General features: G+C 51.6%; 1 protein-coding gene across 3 annotated transcripts in view; it reads right to left on the bottom strand.

Moving 5' to 3' along the window:
- Positions 1 to 19,224, bottom strand: part of PPP1R37 (protein phosphatase 1 regulatory subunit 37) — a 40,562-nt gene extending 21,338 nt beyond the window's left edge. The window contains exon 1 of one of the 3 annotated variants that reach the window (XM_025424681.3): positions 18,670 to 19,224. In XM_025424681.3, coding sequence (XP_025280466.3) covers positions 18,670 to 18,871 — 202 coding nt within the window. In that variant the 5' untranslated portion in view covers positions 18,872 to 19,224. Of the gene's footprint in view, positions 1 to 16,890; positions 17,009 to 18,669 lie in introns of those variants that run through there. The other 2 variants (XM_049109295.1, XM_049109292.1) reach the window with 2 other exon arrangements.
- Positions 19,225 to 20,509: the final 1,285 nt, after the last annotated feature.

Consider the following 20,509-nt stretch of genomic DNA (forward strand, 5'->3'; position numbering starts at 1 on the left):
AGGCAAATATTTACCCAGGGTTGGGCTCCAGAGGGTGCTAAAGTGAAGACTTATGGACAAGTGAGCACCAACAGACTGGCAAGAAAGCATATTCAGGACAGAGGTGGAGGAGGATCGTGACCTGGGCTAAGTGGTGCTGGTGGTGCTCTGCAAACACCACATAATGATTCCTGCTTTTAGTGATCTTCAAGCCCACAGTGACCCTGCCCGGTCCCAAAAGTCCTCTGGGACTGAACGAATCTTGCCTTGTCCACTTTGTATAAGGCCTCACATGGCCCTCTTGAAGAGAACACCCACATCCACTAACTCCCAGAGGGCTGGGTGGAGTTCACACTCTCAAGGCACCTCTGCCCCAGCTCAGCACACTGGCAGAGATGCCAGCAGTTGGCAGGGATTCGACTCTAAGCTGACAAGGGCGAAGGCTGTATGCCCTCTATCTGCCATAGAGCCGAGCACAGGTCCAAGCATCTTGTATACTCAAACATCTAGAGACATGCTGGGCTTTGGGCCAAACGAGCCTGGGACTCAGGTCCACCTCCAACAAGTACTGGATCCTGGACTCTATTTCTTTTTTTTTTTTTTTTTAATTTTTAAGTAAGCTCTACGCCCAACATGGGGCTCAAACTCATGACCCTGAGATCAACCAACTGGGCCAGCCAGGTGCCCCACCATTTCTTCCTCTTAATCCCACCTGCCTCGAGGGTAAGTGTCTCAGCAGGAACTCCACAGATCCATCACTGAACACCTGCTCTGGTCCCCACTGTGTGTGGAGTGATGCTGGACACAGCATCCAAAACAGCTCTTATCCCTGTCCACACAGGACTTCCAGTCTAGTAGGGAACAGAGACCCATCCCCAGACGGTGATGATCCAGAGTGGGTAGGGTTAGGGAGCCCAGAAGAGCACCTGACCCCGTCTAGGGATCAGAGAGGGCTTCCTGGAGGAAGAGCTACCCAATACCACTGGTCATGCAAGTGCAGGGACAGAGCGTCCATCGCCACTGCACTCCAGAACACAAACACAACTGCCTCTGGCACATGGCAGGTGCTCCAAAAGACAGGTGGGAAAGAGAGGCAGGGAGAACAAGTAGTCAAGTAACAGAGAGAAGAACCAGGAAAGTTTGCCATGACATGTAAAGCTACATGGCTCCACCAACTACAACCAGCAATCCCACTCCTAAGTCTATGCCCCAGACAAATTCTTGCTGACAACCCAGGTGTCATGTACCAGAAAGTTCACAGTTTATAATACTGAAAAGCAGAAACAGCCCAAATGTCCACCAATAGCACAACGGACAATCTAAGGCATAGTCATACAGTAGACTGGGAAACAACGTGGAGAGGAAAAGCAAGACCCAGGAATTCACTCACGACACAAAGTCATTTTATAAAACTTAAAAACAAAACTAAGCACTGTACCTTTTAGCATGTGCACGCACGCGTGCGCGCGCACACACACACACACTTAAAAAAGGGATGCCCAGCTGGCTCAGTCATCAGAGGAGCAGGAGCATGGACTTTTTTTTTTTTTTTTTTTTTAAGATTTTATTTATTTATTCATAGAGACAGAGAGAGAGAGAAAGAGAGGCAGAGACACAGGCAGAGGGAAAAGCAGGCATCATACAGAGAGCCTGACGTGGGACTCGATCCAGGGTCTCCAGGATCACACCCTGGGCTGCAGGCGGCACTAAACCGCTGCGCCACCGGGGCTGCCCGGAGCATGGACTTCTGATCTTGGGGTTGTGAGTTCAAGATCATTTGGTATATGTTTTTTTTAAAGATTTTTTAATTTATTCATGAGAGACACAGAGAGAGAGAGAGAGAGAGAGAGAGAGAGAGGCAGAGACACAGGCAGAGGGAGAAGCAGGCTCCACGCAGGGAGCCTGACATGGGCCTTGATCCCAGCCCTCCAGGATCACACCCTAGGTCGAAGCAGGCACTAAACTGCTGAGCCACCCAGGGATCCTGAGATCATTTGGTATAGATATCTATATACACACTGGGTATAGATATTATTTTAAAATAAAATCTTTAAAAAACAAAGAACAAGCCCAAAAGGCATGACAGTCAGGAATACTCAGACATTTAGGATACTAGTCTCAGAGCTCTGTACTCCACCCGCCCACCTAGAAGTAGAGGTGAGTTAATGGCAATGTTCTCATCCCTAAATTGTGAGGTAGGCTCATGGGTCCTCATTACATTACACTTTAACACTTACGTGTATGTTACGCATATAGTTCAAATGCCCAAAAAAGAATTTAATAACAATAATTTAAAAAGCGGAGAGAGAAGAGTGTAGCAGCAGAGGGAAGAGCGCGTGCAAAAACTCTGTGGAGACAGAGCTGATGGTGCCTCTAGGGAATTGAGGGTCATCGTCAGGGTCAAATGAACCAAAGAGGCAAGGAACCCAGCACAGGGCTGGGAGCACCAATGTGCCTGAAAAAGGTATGCAAGTCCGTCAATGACTCACGGCTTCTCATCACTGCCACCCATTGAAATCCCAGGTAGGCCATGGGCCAAGCTCGGAAAGGGGGGCCTCTGAGAAAGCCGGTGCCCACCAGAGGACAACCAGCCCTGCCAGAACCAAGTGGGCTATTTCAGGCTGCCTGCCTCAGGCTTCCGGTCAGGGGCACCAGATGGCCAGCTAGACTTGGAGGCATTGGGGGAGTTTTAGTTTAGAATTAAAATCAAGTTACTGTGAGCTGTTTACTGGCCCATCAAAGTCTCCAGGGATGGACACTGGGTGCCTGGAACTTCTCATTGCCCAATCTGTATGTTACTCCACATACAGAAGGTGAGCAACACCGCTAACCACTTAACCTCCATGAGGTCTGTTTAGTAACTAAAGGATGTATATATTCCTTAATTTTCTACCAAATGATCTAGGCTGGGCAGATGACAGAGAACAAAACATTCTGATCCCTGGCCCATGGAGTAATTGTTAGGAAGATAGACAAATACACATAAAATTAAAAACAGCAAGCTATTAGAAAAAAGCACTGTTTCAGGAAAACCAGGAACCGTGCAAACTTAGGAAAAACCTGTAAGAGAAAAAAGAACATGTACGTTGAAACCTAAAAGATGAGTAAGAGTCCGAAATTCATTCCTTCAAATATTCCTCTCAGGCCTATTCTGGGCTAAGCCCTGTTCTAGATGGCAGGTCTGCCACTTACACTGGAGCAGAGCAGGGCAAAAAACAGTGAGCAGATATAAACAAACAAACAGTAGCACATAAAATGGGGAAACCTTCCTAGGCAGAGGCCCGGCATGTGGGTGCTGGAGCAAAATCCAGGGATCCAGAGGGGCAGCGGGAGATTAGGCAGGAGCTGTGAGCAGGGCCAAGAAATGTTATTCTACAGGGATTGGGGAGCTACTAAGGGGTGATGATGTGTGATAAACAGGACCCTCACCCACAGGGTGCTGACAACATGGTAGCCCTGGCCACAGGAAGAGCTAGAGTTTGGGTTTCTGGGACTTGCTGAGCCCCTGCAGCTGAAGTAGACTGGATGTACCCAGGGACCAAGATAGGGCTGTTCTGGCTTCCATTACCTTCTGCAAAGGAGTACAACCTCAGGAAGCCATTGAGGGCTCCATATTATAAAATGAGGGGCCCTACCAGCTCCACTAGGTCCCTTAGTCTGGTGTTCAGCAAACAGTGGCTGCAGTCATGTTTACAGGGATCCTCTTTATAATATACTGTGGCCCAGGCCTGATCATCACTAAAACACCCTCCTCGTACACTGCACTGCTACAAGGACCCAGGCTAACACTGTCTCATCTGCTCTGGGACCTGGCCCACTAGAGCTCCTCGCCCTGGAGCTGCTCCAGCTGGGATGGACGCCCAGATTGAGGGAAACAGCAAGGGAAAAAACAATTCTTTTCAAGCAGGAAAGAGGGGCACCCGGCTGGCTCAGTTGGAACATGTGACTCTTGATCTTAGGGTTGTGAGTTTGAGCCCTGCATTGGGTGTAGAGATTACGTGAAAATAAAATCTTTAAAGAAACAAAAAAAAGAAAGAAAGAGAGAGAGAGAGAGAGAGAAGGAAAGAGGCATCCTGCTCTGCTCCCCACCCTTTCTGGCAAGGCCAATGATATATGAGGAAAAATATACATCAGTACAATAAAATTCCAAAGAGCCAGTATTTTCAATAGGGAAGGAATCCTTACAAAAGGTCCCAAAACAAAAATGGGCAAAGAGCATGAAGAAGGAACTCCCAAAGAATGTAACATGTAACAAATAGGTTAACTACCAGTCAAAGGAATGCTCATTAAAACAAGACACCAGGAACCCCTGGGTGGCTCAATGGTTGAGCGTCTGCCTTTGGCTCAGGGCATGATCCCGGAGACCTGGCATTGAGTCCCTCATCGGGGTCCCTGCATGGAGCCTGTTTCTCCTCCCTCTGCCTGTGTCTCTGGCCTGTCTCTGTGTGTGTGTGTGTGTGTGTCTCTCTCACGTATAAATAAAATCTTTAACAACAACAACAACAAAACAAGACACCACTGGGGTGCTTGGGTGGCCCAGTCAGGCATCCAACTCCTGATTTTGGCTTAGTCGTGATCTCAGGATCATGAGATCAACGCCCGCATCGGGCTCCATGCTCTGGATTCTCTCTCCCTCTGCTCCTGCCCGCCCCCCTCATGTTCTCTTGCTCTCTAAAAAAAAAAAAAAAAAAAAACAAAAGAAACAAAACAAGACACCATCTTGGCATCAAGATACCCAAATGCAAATATCATTCATTCATTCATTCAAAATAAAAATTCAACAAATAAAACCAAGTCTTACAGTCTTAGTCTGGTATCTCATCTAAGGTTTCAGAGGTTCCTACCCTCTGACCTGGTAAAACCACCTTCTAAGAATTTCTTCTGAGAAAGCTTCCTATAATGAACATAAAGATTTATGGATGAGGATGAACATCACTGCATTATTTATGCTACTGAAAATGGGAAAGGACCCAAAGGCTCAGCAATGTGGAAATGGCTACAAGTAATTACAATGGCCCAATGATGTATTTTAATCATGCTTTTTAAAAAATGAGAAAATGAATTGAGAAAAGGATATTCAAACGTATACAGAGTATCCTCCCAGTTTTATTTTTATCTATCTGTGGCAGTGCTTCTACCCATAGAAAAGAGATGGGAAGGAAATGCTCTGGCATTTAATGTTGAAAACATTCCAGGTGGTGCAAATCATTTCCCCGATAACAGTTTTGCATCTAGAATATATATAGAACTCTTACAACTCAGTAATAAAAAGACAATCCAATTTTAAAATGGGCAAAGGATCTGAACAGACATTTCACCAAAGAATATACACAAGTGCCTGATAAGCACGTGGAAAGATGTTCAACATCACGAGCCATCAGGGAAATGCAAATCAAAACCACAATGAGATACCACTTCACACCCTCTAGGGTGGCTAGAATCAAAAGGACAGACACTGGGGCGCCTGGCTGGCTCAGTCAGTGGAGCATGGGACTCTTGATCACTTCTGAAACTCAGGGGGTTGTGAGTCTGAGCTCCTTGCTGCGAGGAAGAGTGTACTTAAAAAAAAAGAAGCAGACAGACATTAACCAAGATGTGGAGGAATCGGAACCCTTTGTGCACTGTGGAGGGGAATATTAAGTGTGACAGCTGCTCAAATGGTTAAAGGGAGTCACTGTGTGACCCAGCAATTTCATTCCTGGAGAAATGAAAATATATGTGCACACAAAGACTTCTACCTGAACATCCACAACAGCATTATTATTTATCATAGCCAGAAAGTGGGAACAACCTAAATGTACACACACAGATGAGAAATAAAACGTGATACAGCCATACAGTGGCACATTCTTCAGCAATGATGAGTGATGAGGTTCTGACACCACAATGTGGGTGAGCTCTGAAAACATCATGCTAAGTGAAAAAAGCCAGACACAAAAGGCTGTGTAGTGCATGATTCCATTCGTATGACATGTCCGGAATCTAAACAGACAGCAGATCAGGAGTTGCCTGAGTTGGGGAGGGTGATGGCTAAGGGGTGCAGGGTTTCTGTGGGGGGCAGGGTGTGAAATGTTCTAAAATCAACTGTGATGATAGACCTATAACTCAGAAAAACTGAAAGCCAAAGAACTATACATTTCAATTGAATGAAATACGTGTGAATTACATCTCAAACGAACTCTTAAAAAAATTCCAGATGGTGAAATTAACAAGTGATTTTTAAATTTTCTTCATTAGACTTTTCCAAGTTTTTGATTTTTGTTTTTACAATGGACATGCCCACTTTTACAGTCAGGGGATCAAGGTAGCGATCTTTTCCTTAATGACAAGCATCATTAGCCTCCAGAGTGAACGCACACCCCTCTCCCACACTCCCCTTTCCAGCTCCATGACAGGAGAGGAAAAAACAAAGCCCCTGGCAGACAACAAGCTCATGGGGCTCCATGCTGGGCTAGAGATGAAGTCTCCATTTTCCCAGAGCAAAATGCTTTCTACAAATACCAACTTCATACAGCCATTGGGGGAACCCAGGTGCACAAGGCAAGTCTCCCTGACTGCCCCCAGGATGGGTCACTCTGCCCCTCAAAGCAACAGAGGTGGCTAAGGAGAGTAGTAGGAGTCCTGTCCTGAGTCCCAGGTCACTTCTCTCTGGCTTGCTGCCTCATCTATAAAACAAGAAGGCTACCCCTTCACCTCTGATAATCTTTATTTTGCAGATGGGGAAGGGGCCTGCACTAGCCCTGGATTCTCCTGGCTGGGTGGTTAGTGAGCACAGGCATTTGGATCCAAGAGCTGGTGGTGGCACAGTAAGTCAGAGGCCTGCCTTTGGATGTCTGCTCTATCCCTGGGCTCACTGGCTTAGGATGTCCTCCCCCAGGACCATATAGAGTCAGGCCGCTGTCGGACATGAGAGCTCTAAGCAGGGCTCCAAAGAGGGTATTATCCTCTTTGGGTTCTGCCCATACCCACAGTCCCCCAACTCCATCCTAATGTTATGACATTTCCTGAGCATCTGCTCTGTGCTTGAGACAGCCTGGTCCTGCCAGAGCTCACAGGCCACTGGGGGAAACATCATCACGAGACAGGGACGACCCAGAGTGGGTAGGGCTGGGACGGGAAGCCCAGAAAAACTCAGCACTGCAGATCCGGAGAGCTGAGTCCAGGCTCAGCAAGGAAGGAGACTGCCCAGGGAACACAGCACTTCCTGGTATTCTGATCAAAGTGGGGAGAGCTGGATCAGGAAGCTAGGACCCCACCCAGGGAAAGAAGGGAGTTACAGAACAAGGAGTGAGATGGAGGAAGGAGGGAAAGGATCGAGGCCTGAGCTGGTGGCTGCATGCCACTGACATCCTCCGCCTCCTCCTTGTTGTTGGGGAGACAGGGAATCAGGTCACCTGCCCCAAAGGTGGAAAGGCAGGTCAGCTACCAGAATCTGGGCTCTCTCAACTCCATGCCATGATGGAGAGAAGGTCCTAGGACCTATCTGGTTCCCTAAATAGTGGGAGTGATCTATGCAGAGCGATGGGAAAACACACACAGTGGGAAAGGACTTCGGATACCATCTTGCTACACAGACAAGTCAGAGAAGTCAGTACCTTGGCCTACAACACACAAGCCAACAGCAAACTCAGCTTCACCGGCATTCTACCAGGCTGGCTGGCTTTGGGGTCTGCCAGATGTGGCAGGGGGACACCAGAGGCAGACTTGGTGCCCTCCTCTTTTCACACTTCCTTTTCTGGACCTGGGCTACATGAGGGCAGGCCTGTCTAGTACCCAAGACGCCCCCACCCTTCGCATATTGCTTCCTTCTCCACCTGCCGTATAAGCTACTGCTCAGAGCCGGGCAAAGTGCCACGTGGTGTGGGCACTGGGGGATACGGTGGCACCAATCCAAACCCACCCTGCTTCATGATGCTTACAGTCTAGGGAGCAACAGAGAATATCTGCAGGCCTATGGATAAACAGATCATTGACCACCTGATGGGATTCAGAGGGCCAGGAAGACAAACTGGAGCGTGACAGCAAGGCCAGAATTCCAGGGCAGGATGTGGGAAGTTCCTCAAATGTTCTAGGAACTGAAAGAAAGCTACCCCACTTGAACCCAGGGAGGACATGAGGAAGAGTGCTCACCATCGGGGTCAGTGAGCGTGGTAGGGGCCGGGCCTCCTAAGCTGGTGCCAGGACTCTGGACTGGGGGTTGTAGGTCACAGAGCATGATCTGACGTGAGAGAGGAATAAAGGGCTGCTCTCCTGAACATGCAGGGGAAGCATGAGAGCCAGGGCAGCCGACAGGACCCCTCCACCCAGCGCTCCGCAGGCACAGTGTGTGTTGGTGAGGAATGAATACATGGGAGTCTGAACAAGTGATCCCTTGACAGACATCTTCCTTCCCTGGCACTCTTCATGGCCCCCAACGACTGGGTTTCGAGGGCTCCAAGGCCCCTGGACTGGGGCATTCATTAGCAGACCCACTTGGCCTGAGTCTCCAAGATGCTCGGGAGTGTTAAGCGGTGTGTCTCCTCCAGGGAGCCAGAAGGACAAGATTCAGTCCCTCGTGGGGCACCTGAGCTTGGGGGCAGGGAGATGGACCCAAACAAACAGCAACAGCATGGGGCATCATGGGAACCTGGGCAAGTACAGCACTCTGGGGACCGAGGAGGGCCTTGCCAAGGAGGTGACGTCTGAGCCAGCTGGGGAAGGATGAGCAGGAGCCGGTCAGGAAAGGTAGTGGACTGCAAGGGGCGCATTGAGCAGAGGTAATTTTTGTTTCTGGGTCAGGAGGTTCAGAGCCATGGACTCCACCCCATGGTTACGAAGGGGTTCTCAGAGGCTTCTGGGAAACAGCAGAGGATAAGAACCATTCCCTCTGATTTGAACATGGCTCCCTCCACCCCCCCGAGCCTTGGCTTTTGCCTTCTGACTGTTGTGAAGATGAAATAAGTAGATGAACATGAAGAGCTTAGACTGGGTAAGGGTCCCTGAAAGTGAGCTATGATTGTCACCACCGACACCATCATTCAGGGCCATGACCCCTCCACAGGGTCCCTTCCCTGGAGATTGCCTTCATCTCCTGGCCGCCTCTCCAAATTCCCTGTTGCTTTGAGGAAGGGAGTTTAGCTGTGAAGGTGCTTTGCTTTGCAGAAAGGGGAAGGCTGCACAAAACGCTAGCAGCTCTGCCACGACATGGCTGATGACGGTTGGCAGGAGACTAAGAGTGGAGAGATGCAGAGGAGGGTGTGAAGGTGCCACACGAGTCTGACCCCAGTGGGTTCCAAGAGCAGCTCGCCCACCGGCCAGGGAGGACAGCCCAGTTGGGATACAACAAGACCCTCCCTCGAGCATCAGACTGCAAGGCTCTGGACCCAGGCTTCTGCCGGAAAGGAAGAGGGTGTCAGGCAAGTCATATGAGCCAAGTGGCTGTCAGCAGACACTTCCAAACCACCACCCCCACCTGAGGCAACAGTTCTGCACCAACTGCAGAGTAAGGAAGGGGCTGAGAATAACCTGAGAGCGCCTAATGTGTACCTCCATCCACCACCAATCCATCCGATGTGAGGGCCTACAGAGTGCCAGGCACCACAAAGGTTCTGGGGATAGTGAGGGGAGCCAAACTGAGATGGGCCCTGCCTTTGTGAACTGTGGTCCAAACGGGGGGAAATATAACCAGAGCACAATGGTGTCTGTAATTTCTTTGGGTGCCTAGCCTCTGAATGCCTTCTGGAACTGGGGGCTCCTCCACCTCTCCAACACTAACTCCAGCCACAGAGGGCTGCCCCAAATCTCTTCCAGCTGCTGGAGGTGCCACAGGCTCCTTAAGGCAAGTAGCATCCAGGGTCAGGATGGGCAGTGCCTGCCTGCCTGCCCAGCTGCGAGCAGTGACATCCAGGACCCCAGGCGTTCTCATCAGATCTGCTCAATCCCGGGGTGCACTGCTGGCCTCAAAGGCCCTAGGCCTGGCTCTTTTCCCGGGGAATCTGAAAGCTTTGGAACAGACTTGTCTGCCAAAATGGCTTCACAAATGGGGACGCTGGTGGCACAGGGATGTTTTGCAGGACGTGCCCACATTCATACAGCTGAACCACACCCAGGCCTATGCCCTCTAGCCTGGGGAAGTGGGGCTGTCATCTTGCTTTTAGAGACAAAGGAGCCGGAGCAGGCACACAGCAGGGGCCTGACCTCACTCAACTTCACCAAATCCTTACTGAGAGTCTCTAATAGCTAGTCACTGTTCAGTCGCTTTCCAAGTCTGGAACAATCTAATCCTCAATCCCTATACAAATGGGGACACTGATGCAAAAAATCCGAGTGATTCACCTAGGGACAGAGCTGGACTGGCTCCAAAGCCCGAGCCCTGTGACGCCTCTCGTGTTGCTACCATTTCACCTTTTGAGAATTGAGGCCCACTAAGAGCTCCATGGTCTCTTGCTGGAGGCTCTGGGGCCAGATGTGTTCTGGATGCAGAATTTCCTGGATTTTAGAAGAGGAATAGGATAGCTCTATTATGCTAAGACCTCAGCAGGGTCTGAGACACACTTTAGAGCTTTCTGGATCTGGGAAATGTGGGATCTAAAGGGACTGCGCAGGTGAAGTCACTTCCTGAGGCCACACGGGGGAGGTGGTACAGGCATCTGAATGCATAGCTTACAAGCAGCTGCCCACCATCCCACCTGAGGGCAGAGTGAACTGACTGGGGGGAGAGGAAGTGGGCTCAGAGATCCAAGAAGAGAATGGTCTGGGGAAAACTCACCTTAGAATTGTTACGGGAATACTGGCAACAGCAAAGCCTTCAGAAGGCAGAGAAAGTTCAGATAAAGCTGACAGTAAATTCATGAAGTCAAATGTCAGCTATTGCCCCAAGAGCGCCATCTCCCTCGTCTCTCAGCCTCAGTCTCACCCCCTTCACACCACCCAGAAAGTTCTGTTAAAAGTACCAGGCAAAAACAAAAACAAAAACAAAAACAAACAAACAAAAAGTACCAGGCATGGGGTGCGTGGGTGGCTCAGTCAGTTAAGCGTCCAACTCTTGATTTCAGGTCATGGGATCCACATCTCTGTGCTCAGGGGCGGGGAGTCTGTGATTCTCTCCCTCTCCCTCTGCCCCTCCCCGCCTCATGTACACACACACTTTCTCTCTAAAATAAATAGATAAATCTTTAAAATAAATAAAATAAAAATACTAGGTATACCCCTCCTTAAAACCCTCTGCTGGCTCCCCGAGGCTAACACAGCCTATGAGGTCCCAGCTTGGTGGTCTCTTTCCTGCCTTGTCCACCTCACCTCTGACCTTCCCGCTTCCACCTCCAGGAAGACTGGCTTTTTTGCCCCACTTCTCAAATGTGCCTGGCTCACTCTCTGCCTCCAAGCATTGGTATGCACTGGCACCTGCTCCTCAGCTGGCTGGCTCCTGTGATTTCTAGGCCTCAAATGGCCGTTACTCCAGGAAACCACCTTTGCCTGCTTGCCTGCCCAAGTACACCTGTGAGCTCTTCCTAATCAGAGTCCTGGGCACCCTGGTCTGATCAGAAGTGTGTACTGTGTGTCTCCCTTACTAGATCATGACCTCCAGGTAGGCGAGGGCTAGGCGTGTCTCACTCCCCGCCCCCTAACACCTAGCATGCCTGTGCTGTGTTAAATAAATGGTTGTCTGGGGGGTAACTGAGGCACACGTTCAGCCAGGAGGTACTGAGCACATACCAAGTACCAGACACTGTGCAACACAAGAAGAACTTGGGCCAAGGGTCAGAACGAGGACCTAGTGCTGAGGACACGGGAGAAACGTGGACCTCCCAGGGCTCTGGAGTTGCCCAAGCTCAACAGCGAACGAACCTCCATCCTGAGCTGTCAACTGGGCTGGGCCCTCTACTTGGTAGGTTTCTCATCCTGGCCACAGCTGGAAGCATCATCCCCATTTCATAAAGGGTTACGGGTTACACATGAAGAAATTGTACAGCCTGCAGAACTAAATGCAGCAACTTGCTGAAGGTCATGTCACCAGGACACAGAGGTAAGAGTACAGGACTCCCTGTTTTGTGTTTTTTTTTTAAGGTTTATTTACTTATTCATGAGAGACACTGAGAGAGACAGGCAGAGACATAGGTGGAGGGAGAAGCAGGCTCCCAATAGGGAGCCCGATGCAGGACTCAATCCCGGATCCCAGGATCACACCGAGACAGCCGCCCTACCACTGAGCCACCCAGACATCCCTGAGGACTGCCTGCTTTGAATAGCAGCTCAACCATCAGCTGGCTCTGGGACCTCTCAGGGAAGTCACATCACTTCTCTGTGCCTCAATTACCTCATCTGCAAATTGGGAGAACAGCGCCTATTTCCTGGGGTGGCTGTGAGCTTTAACTGAGACCATACGTTTAGCCCCATGGCAGGGGGATCACGTGGTAGGCAGTGAGTAGTGACCATTAAGGCTATCCAGAGAGCAGAGATTTCAACCTGGGTCCCTCTATGCGCTACTGTGGCAGGCTGCGTTCCCAGCTCAAATTTCTGCAGTTACCTCAAGTCAGATGTTCAGATTTGTTCCAAACAAGTCTATAAGGTCAACCCCAGCCACCTCTGAACCGAGGGCAGGAAGGCAGTCTTGGAATTGAGTACTGAATAGGCTGAGCACTGAGTGGAAGGATGGCCAAACCTGGCTGTTGGAACCACCTGGGAAGCCTTCTAGAAACACATATTCCGGGAATCCCTGGTGGCTCAGTGGTTTAGTGCCTGCCTTCGGTCCAGAGCATGATCCTGGGGACCCGGGATCGAGTCCCACATTGGGCTCCCTGCATAGAGCCTGCTTCTCCCTCTGCCTGTGTCTCTGCCTCTCTCTCTATGTCTATCACAAATAAATAAATAAATCTTAAAAAAAAAAAAGAAAGAAAGAAAGAAACACAGATTCCTGGCCCCCATTTCCAGAGGGCTGCCTTGGTCATAGCCAGTCCAGCTTGGGCCATCTGGCAGTTCTTAATGTTTGGAGCACAAGACCAAGGAGAGCCCCAGGTGCCCTGTTCCCAGAAACACACCCATATGCACTTCCATTGAGTCACTCAAGAACTTACTGCCTCCTGCCTGCTAAGTTTGCGTGTTCTGCAGGCTCGCGATGGACCTCAAAAGCCAGCTTGCAGATCTGAGGAAGAGCCCCTGGCACAGCCTAGATTAACTCCTCCAAAAGCTTTCTCCCAAACACCACCACAGGTTATTAGGTGTGAGGATAACCTCATTCCTCTGACTTTCATCCAGTGCCTGGGCCCTCTTGTGTACCAGGCTGAGATCACAGAGGTGACTCGTACACAGTCTTTGCCCTTGAAGAGGGAAATACAATGCGAACACAAATAAGGAGTTGGAGGTGGAAAGAAGGAGGGTGGCTTGTCTGAGTTTACATGTACAAAGGGCCCGGCCTTGGCACAGCGGCACCCCTAGCACAGTGCCCAAGAGCACAGAGGGCTGGGTGATAGGGTCTATACTACAGGTGGGACTAAGGCTCAGAGAAGGGGTGTAACTTGTCCAAAGTCATCGGAAGGTATCCATAGAGGCTAATGCTTTGAGTCTACAATCTGAGTACCCTATCCACCTCTCTCAGGAGGGTGGGCCAAGACATGATGATTTAGTTTTAGCTCAGAGAGGTTGGGCAACTTGCCTATGGTCACCTAGCTTGTAACAGATGGAACCAGGCCTGGAGCCTGAGGTCTTTCCCATGCCCGGTCAGGGACAGGGCAGCAGGGTTCTGATGGGGGAGACGCTGGGGGGAAAGATGACCAGCATACAACAGAGACAGGAAGCTGGCGAGGCCTGGCGACGACAGGAAAAATGAGGGAGACATCTGATGAGCATTCACTATGGACTCTGTTATCTTGCTTAATCCTCACGATCACCCTATGAGGAGGTACTATTGTCAGCTGCATTTTACAGACAGAAAAATCGCGGGCAGGGAGAACAATTGGCCAAAGTCACAAGGCAAATCACCCAAAGTCACACGGCAGATTACGTGCCAATGCCGGCAGTAGGATGTGCGGCTGGGTCCAGATGGAAATCTGGGCAAAAGCATCAACAGCAGCCCCTTACGATCCCATCCTCTACGTCTCTTACACCACCACCACTTTGAGCTAAGTCTTTTTTTTTTTTTAAGTTTATTTACTTATTTTAACCTATACATCCAACGTGGGGCTTAAATTTATGACCCTCAGATTAAGACTCAAATGCTCCACCAACTGAGCCAACTAGGCACCCCCTGAGCTGAATCTTTTGAGTTGAGTCTTTTAATGGCGGGCCTCTTTCTACCAATGACAGGTGCATTTCTACCTGTCAAACCAGTTTCAAGGACTAAATCTACAGCACAGGTTTCAATAAGAACCAACAGTAAAGTATTTGCATCCTCTTTGATCCTCATTTGAGAATACCATGGCCACTGCCCATTCCAACCCCCAAACTCAGATGGTCAGAGGTGGCCTCATCTTTGGGACCTCCTGACTCTGCAGACATGTCACAGGAGGAGTTTCTGGTGGGCAAAACTTCACACAACGGGTTTCCTGGTGGGCAAAACTCCCCCACCCCCCACTGCAGGACTGACTCTCATGGGCCAGAGGCCAGGGAGTGGGAAATGAGTCACTGGCAGGACTGGAGGGAGGGGAGACAAGCCTCCCACATCACGGTCAGTGTCACATGCTCTCCACCACCTCTGCTCTTGCAGAGCCCACATCTCCTCCCCGCACAGTGTTCATGGGACTGGGAAGATGAGCTGAGCCTTGGGTCATTCCTGCAGTTTGGTCTAGAAGGGTCCCAGACAGAAGTCCCTCAGGAGAGGTGGGACGGTGGGGCCCAGTGCAGCCAGCCAGCCCCTCCTCCACCAGTGGTGCCCGCTTCCACCTCCGGGGAGAGTAGAGCCCACAGGTGGCCAGTCTGGCAGCTCTGAAGCAGCCTCTTCCACTCACAATTTCCACCCCGCCTCCTCCTCAAGCTTCACTTCCCATCCACGCACAACTGGCTTGTGGTGGAAGCCCTGCCCCACCAAGTTCATCCCATCTGCTCAGACGTCCTGGGTGGTCAGCAGGGCAGGGATCACTACTCCAAAGACGAGGAAACAAACAAGCTCAGCAAGAACAAGAGCCTTGCTGGAGGCCACACTGCTGCCAGGCCTGGCCTGGAAGCACACTCTGGCTACACAGGTCCCAGGCATGGCCTGGTGTCACCTCCTCATACATACCCACCAGTGCTCATTCAACCACGGTCACTGCATGTCCTCTGAGAGGCTGAGGAAGTGGAAATGAGGACGAACGGCATCTGCTCTCCCATTTCAGTGGGGGAGAGAGACCACTAGCATGATAACAAGCACGTAAGGTAACAGCAGATGGCCACCAGTGCCCCGAGGAAAATAAGCAGGACCTCTGAGGTTGGGGCGGGGGGGTGGGGCAAGCAGGGACACTATGTAAGATGGGAGCTAGGCAAGGCCCCTATGAGCACTGGGCTAGGTTGAGCCTCCATAGGCCTGAGACCACCCCCACGATTCCAGATAGTCTCACCTGCAGGGATCCCCAACAAGTGACCTCTGGCAGGGCTTGATGAAACTCTTGCCCTCACACAGACACTCCCCAGAGTCTCTCACCCAGCTGGGCCACCACTCCACTCCAGTCTGGGCCTGGCCCTCCTCCACCCCAGCCAGAGGCTCTATCAGGGCCTGACCCAGCTCTCCTCCCTGAATGGTCACCCTGTGCTGGGGCCCCGGATTCCTCTAGTTCAGGGATGCCCCTGTACCCTCTGGCTGAGGCAACTTCTCCATCTCCATGATGGAAGAACAGCTTCTGAATGACCTCTCTCCCAAATCAGACCCGCCAACTCTCCCCTCACTCTTGACCATGGGGTCACATGACCACAGCAGGTCCCAGAATGACTCCTTCATCACCCTTCCCACTATGTCCACAGCTCAAATGACACCCCCTGTGCTTTCCCATGGCTTAAAGACCCAGTCCAACATAACTCCTGCCCCACTGCTAGGACCAACGGAGTCCTCCCTGCAGCCTCCAGTGAAGAGCCTTTGGCCTCCCAACTAGGTAACCTCCTTAGCCCAGCTTTCTGTACCAAATTTCCTCTTCTACAGCCGTGTAAGACTCCACCTTCCCTGGTCCCAGGTCAGGCAGCAACTCACTGTCTTCTAGGCACAGAGACTAGCCCCCTGCTCCTCAGCACTGACAAGCCTTCCAATCTCCTGTACTGCAAATCCCACTGTCAAAACTCACCAATGTCACCCATGACCACTTCCCTGCTTAGGGACCACGAACCCCCAACTCCTTCACTTCCAGGCTGAGCCCTCAACTCCCTCTCCCCACCCCATAAGACAGACCAATTCTGCCAGTCCATAAACTGCTTTCTTAACTTCTCAGTGTTATCACCTCCCTACCCCAGACCCACTGGCTCCTGGAGTGTGAGTCCTGACCAGTCCCTGCTGTCCCTTCTTTAAACTTCCAGAAATGAGAGACTCGCCCAGCCTGTAAGTTGTTACTACCTCCCCCTACCCAGGAAAGACCAATCAGCAACCATTCTCTCAGCTCCGCCCAGCCAGACTCCAAGTGACCCCTCTTTCTTGAGGTTCTTCTCTCAAACTCCTTCACTGCCTGGGTAACAGCAGCTGCTATTTCTGTGGCAAGAATTTACAAAGACTATTTTATTTAATCTTCACAACTACCCCGCGGTAGAAATTAGCACCTCCATTTGCAGAGAGAGAAACAGGAGGCTCAGAGAGGAAAAACAGCTTACTCAAAATCAAACAGCTGGTTACACACAGCTGTTCCTCCTTCTGGGAACCTGCACACCAGAAACTTGCCCCCAGCCCCACCCCGCACCAACTCTCTCCCTGCCCCCACCATGACCCTCCAGCCCACACACTGCTCATCTTCCCTTCCCTTTGCCCCAGGCCCACAAACTGACCACCTTCTCTGGCCTTCTCCTGGAAGCGCGGGAAGCAAAACAACCAGGCTTCAAGCACATGAACCGACCCCTCTAGACTGGCTCCTAAAATGACCAGTATCATTCAACATCACCCCTAAAATGACCAACAATAACTGTGACTTCATGAAAGCTCATCCTGGCCAATCACATTTCATACACAACCAAATTTAGTCCTCTCTTAGAGCCTTGGCAGGGGTATTATTACCCACTTCACAGTCAGGAAAACGGAGACTCTGAAGAGTTAAATAACAAGCCTGAGGTTATGAAGTGGGTAAATGGGAGTCAGGATTTGAACTGGAACCTCTGCTCTCCACCACCTCCTCTACCTATCCAGGTCTTTCGCCCTTCCCACTCTCAACTCCCTGGACTGGGTACCATGCTATAGCCAGGGCACCATCAGACTCTTCCCCTCCTCAGCCCAAGTCCTCTAAGCCAAAAGGGACCCCTATCCCTGAGGCCGAGAGCCCAAGACTTGGCTGGCTCCCGATGCCAACATGTGAAGTTGTCTAACAGTAACTCGCCAAACTGGCATTTACAGCAGGCTACCTATGTGCTCAGCTTCCAATAACCATGTTTCCTACTCTCACATAAAACCCACAATTCCTCCACTGCTCAGACTAGCAACAGTGCCTCCTCTTTCCTGGGGCCAAATGACCAACTTTTCTGACCCCTCTCTTCTTGGGCTCCACCCTGGCAAAACAGACATCTCCAGCAGAGAAACAGACTCAACGCTGCCACTCATCCACGGAGCAACTTTCCAACTCTAGCCCTACAGGTAAAACACACACACTCCTCCAGCTGCCCTTTCAGTTCAACACGAACCTGACCTTCAGGGGACCTATAATCTGCAGACTTGCTCCCTCTCCCAACACCTCAAGCCAGCAAACTTCTTCAGGCACACACCTTCTAAGGACCAACAACTCTAATTCCCCAACTTTTTCTTGGGAATAAAAAAAATTTTTTTTAAAGATTCCCTTCCACAGCCAGGCCCGAAAGTTCCTCTGCTCCTTAATGACTGATAATGTTTTGCTTCCCTTTTCGGGGGAAGAAAAGGAGGCATGCAGTGACTTTTCTTCTTAACGTCAAGAACTAACACCTCCTTCAACTTATCTCATCCACCTCCAAAGTGACCATCAACTCTGCTCCTTTTCTAGGAATTTGTTAACTTTGATTCCCCTTTCCTAACCCCAGGATTTACCAACTTCTCCACAGCCACAGTCCACATTGGTTTATTCCTCTTCTTCCTTTCAGCCAAAAAAGTGAGCAACATGACTACCCCTTGTCTCGAAGTTTCCAGACCAGCAACTTAACCTCTTTCCATCCCTATGGGCCCATCAAACGCCACCTGCCTTTTCCACGCCAATGCTGACCCACTCTTCCTCCCCTGACTGCTCTCTTTATCCTTCTTCGGGGGGAGGACGGGGGGAGGACGGAGACTTTGAACTCGAATACTACCGCCCTGCCAATCTCCAAGCCTCCAAACTTTCTTTAATTGCTTATTGTTCTAATTCCTAGAAAGACCACCTTCAGCGTCAGTGCCGGGGGGGGGGGTGTGGGGGGGGGGGCGCACAGACCGGCTACTTTTCACCTTCCCAACCCAATAGCCACCCCGACTCTTCCAGAGCCACTTTGCAGCTCTAAACCGACGACAGTCTTCTTAAATCATTAGTGCAACTTATTAAGCACCACCTCGGTGGCGGGCGCTGCGCTGACTCCCGGTCCGCCACGAGCCCGCCCCCGCGCCCCGGCGGTAGCTACCGTGTCTCCAGGGGTCTTTGGGTTCCACCGCTCCGGACACGATATCCTCGTCGGAGGGGAACGTGACGCGCTTGGCCGCAGCCTTGAGGCGCCCGTCGGCGGGGGACGATGCGGGGCTGGGAGACCGGGCCTCGGCGGGGGCCTCCTCGGCGTCGCCGTCCGCGCCCGGCCCGGGCGGCGCCTCCTGCGGCGGGATCTCCATCGCCGCCGCCGCCGCCGCCTCCTCACGGGGGCCCCGGGGACATGTCCCGGGCCCCGGGCTTGTCTCTCCGGGCCCTCCCGCCGTCCCGGGGCATGGGCTCCGCCGCCGCTTCAGGCGCCGCCTCCGTTCGCTGTCCTGGTCGTCGTAGTCTTCGCCGCCGGGAGCTCGAGCGCGCCTCCCCCGAGCCTCGCGCGCGCCTGCTCGTCCGCAGCCGCACTTTCGTTAAGAGGCGGTGAGCCCGTTGCGGACTAAGAAAAGCAGAAAATCAATTGAAACGATTTGCAGGTAGAGTCGTCTCGCGGGTTGTTGAAACCGGTAACAAGAGGAAGAAAGAGCCACGGGAAAAAGAAACGTGAGCAGCGAATCTGCAGAGCCGGAACTGCAGAACGCGAGGGGCGGGGCGATGTGGACGCCGTCTCCCGGAGCAGCGCGCAAGCGCGAACCTGAACCGCCCCCCCCCCCCGCCCCCCGCCCGCCCGCCTCCATCTAGATAACGTTCAGACTCGCACACATTCGTCACGAGCTCGGGCAGCGGAGAGGGGAATGGAGTTGATAAAAATAAAAAAACATCTGCTTGGCGGGGCTCGGCCAACTGATCTGGAGAGATGCAAAGGGAGAGAGCTTGAAAGGAAAGGCGATAGGAGGCATACTGAATATATGAGTACAGATGATGGATGCTGGCAGAAGGATCTTCTGCCTGGAGACGAAGCCTGTGCCTCTTTACTACTTACTCTCTAGCCCTCCATTTGTAGGTAGCAATTTCATCAATAGTTCTCTGTATTCGTTGCGTGAAACACAATTTAAATGAAAAGACTAAAATAAATATGAGCCCATGAGAAGTATCATACCCCTTACTAAAAAAAAAAAAAGTACTGGAAGAGGGAAGAAATCCCAAAACCAAGAGACGAATCTGCCAACCAAAATAATTGGGCGACGGAGCAGGTAAATCCCCAAGCCCGGAGCGAATCCGCACGAGCTGTAACCGCACCCCACCCCCACCGCCGCTCAATTTAATCGCTTAATATTCGCCTGCGCACTTTCGCCAGGCTTTCCTAGCACCTCCCGCAGTTTGGGGGGGGGGGGGGGAGGCGGGGCTAAAATTAAGAGGGCGGGAGGATTCGGGGAGGAGCGAGCGACGTCGTTGCCAAGGCAACCCGAGAGCTAGGCCCGGGGCTCGCTGGAGGCGGCGTCGCGGGAGCGGAGGCCCTCCGCCCGCCCGGTTCCACATCTCCGGCCGCCGCGCTTTCGCGACTGTAGACGAACAAAGCAAATCTCATCTACGCTTGAAGGGATCTTGATGAACGTTCTAAAGTTGATGGGGCTACAAAGCGAACCTGCTGAAAGACAACCAGTGATGGGGATAAGTGAAGCGAATCATACGGACGGCCAAGCGGCTGGAGCGCAGTGGAGAGGGTGAAGCGTCACCCCTGCCCCCGGTCCTCGGCCTGTCCTCGGCCTGTCCTCGGCGGCGGCGGCGGCGCCGCCGCACAGGCTCCGAGCCCTTCCGGGGTGGGCGGAGAAGCGAACCGGCCGTCCCTAGAGTGAGGGCCACAGCACCCTAGGGACGGGCTACAACCCCTCGCTGGGAACATTCCCGCCACCACCACCCCCGAGAAAGAAATCACGTCCAAAGATCCC

The sequence above is a fragment of the Canis lupus genome, chromosome 1 (assembly GCF_003254725.2).
Source record: "Canis lupus dingo isolate Sandy chromosome 1, ASM325472v2, whole genome shotgun sequence".
Lineage (NCBI taxonomy): Eukaryota > Metazoa > Chordata > Mammalia > Carnivora > Canidae > Canis > Canis lupus.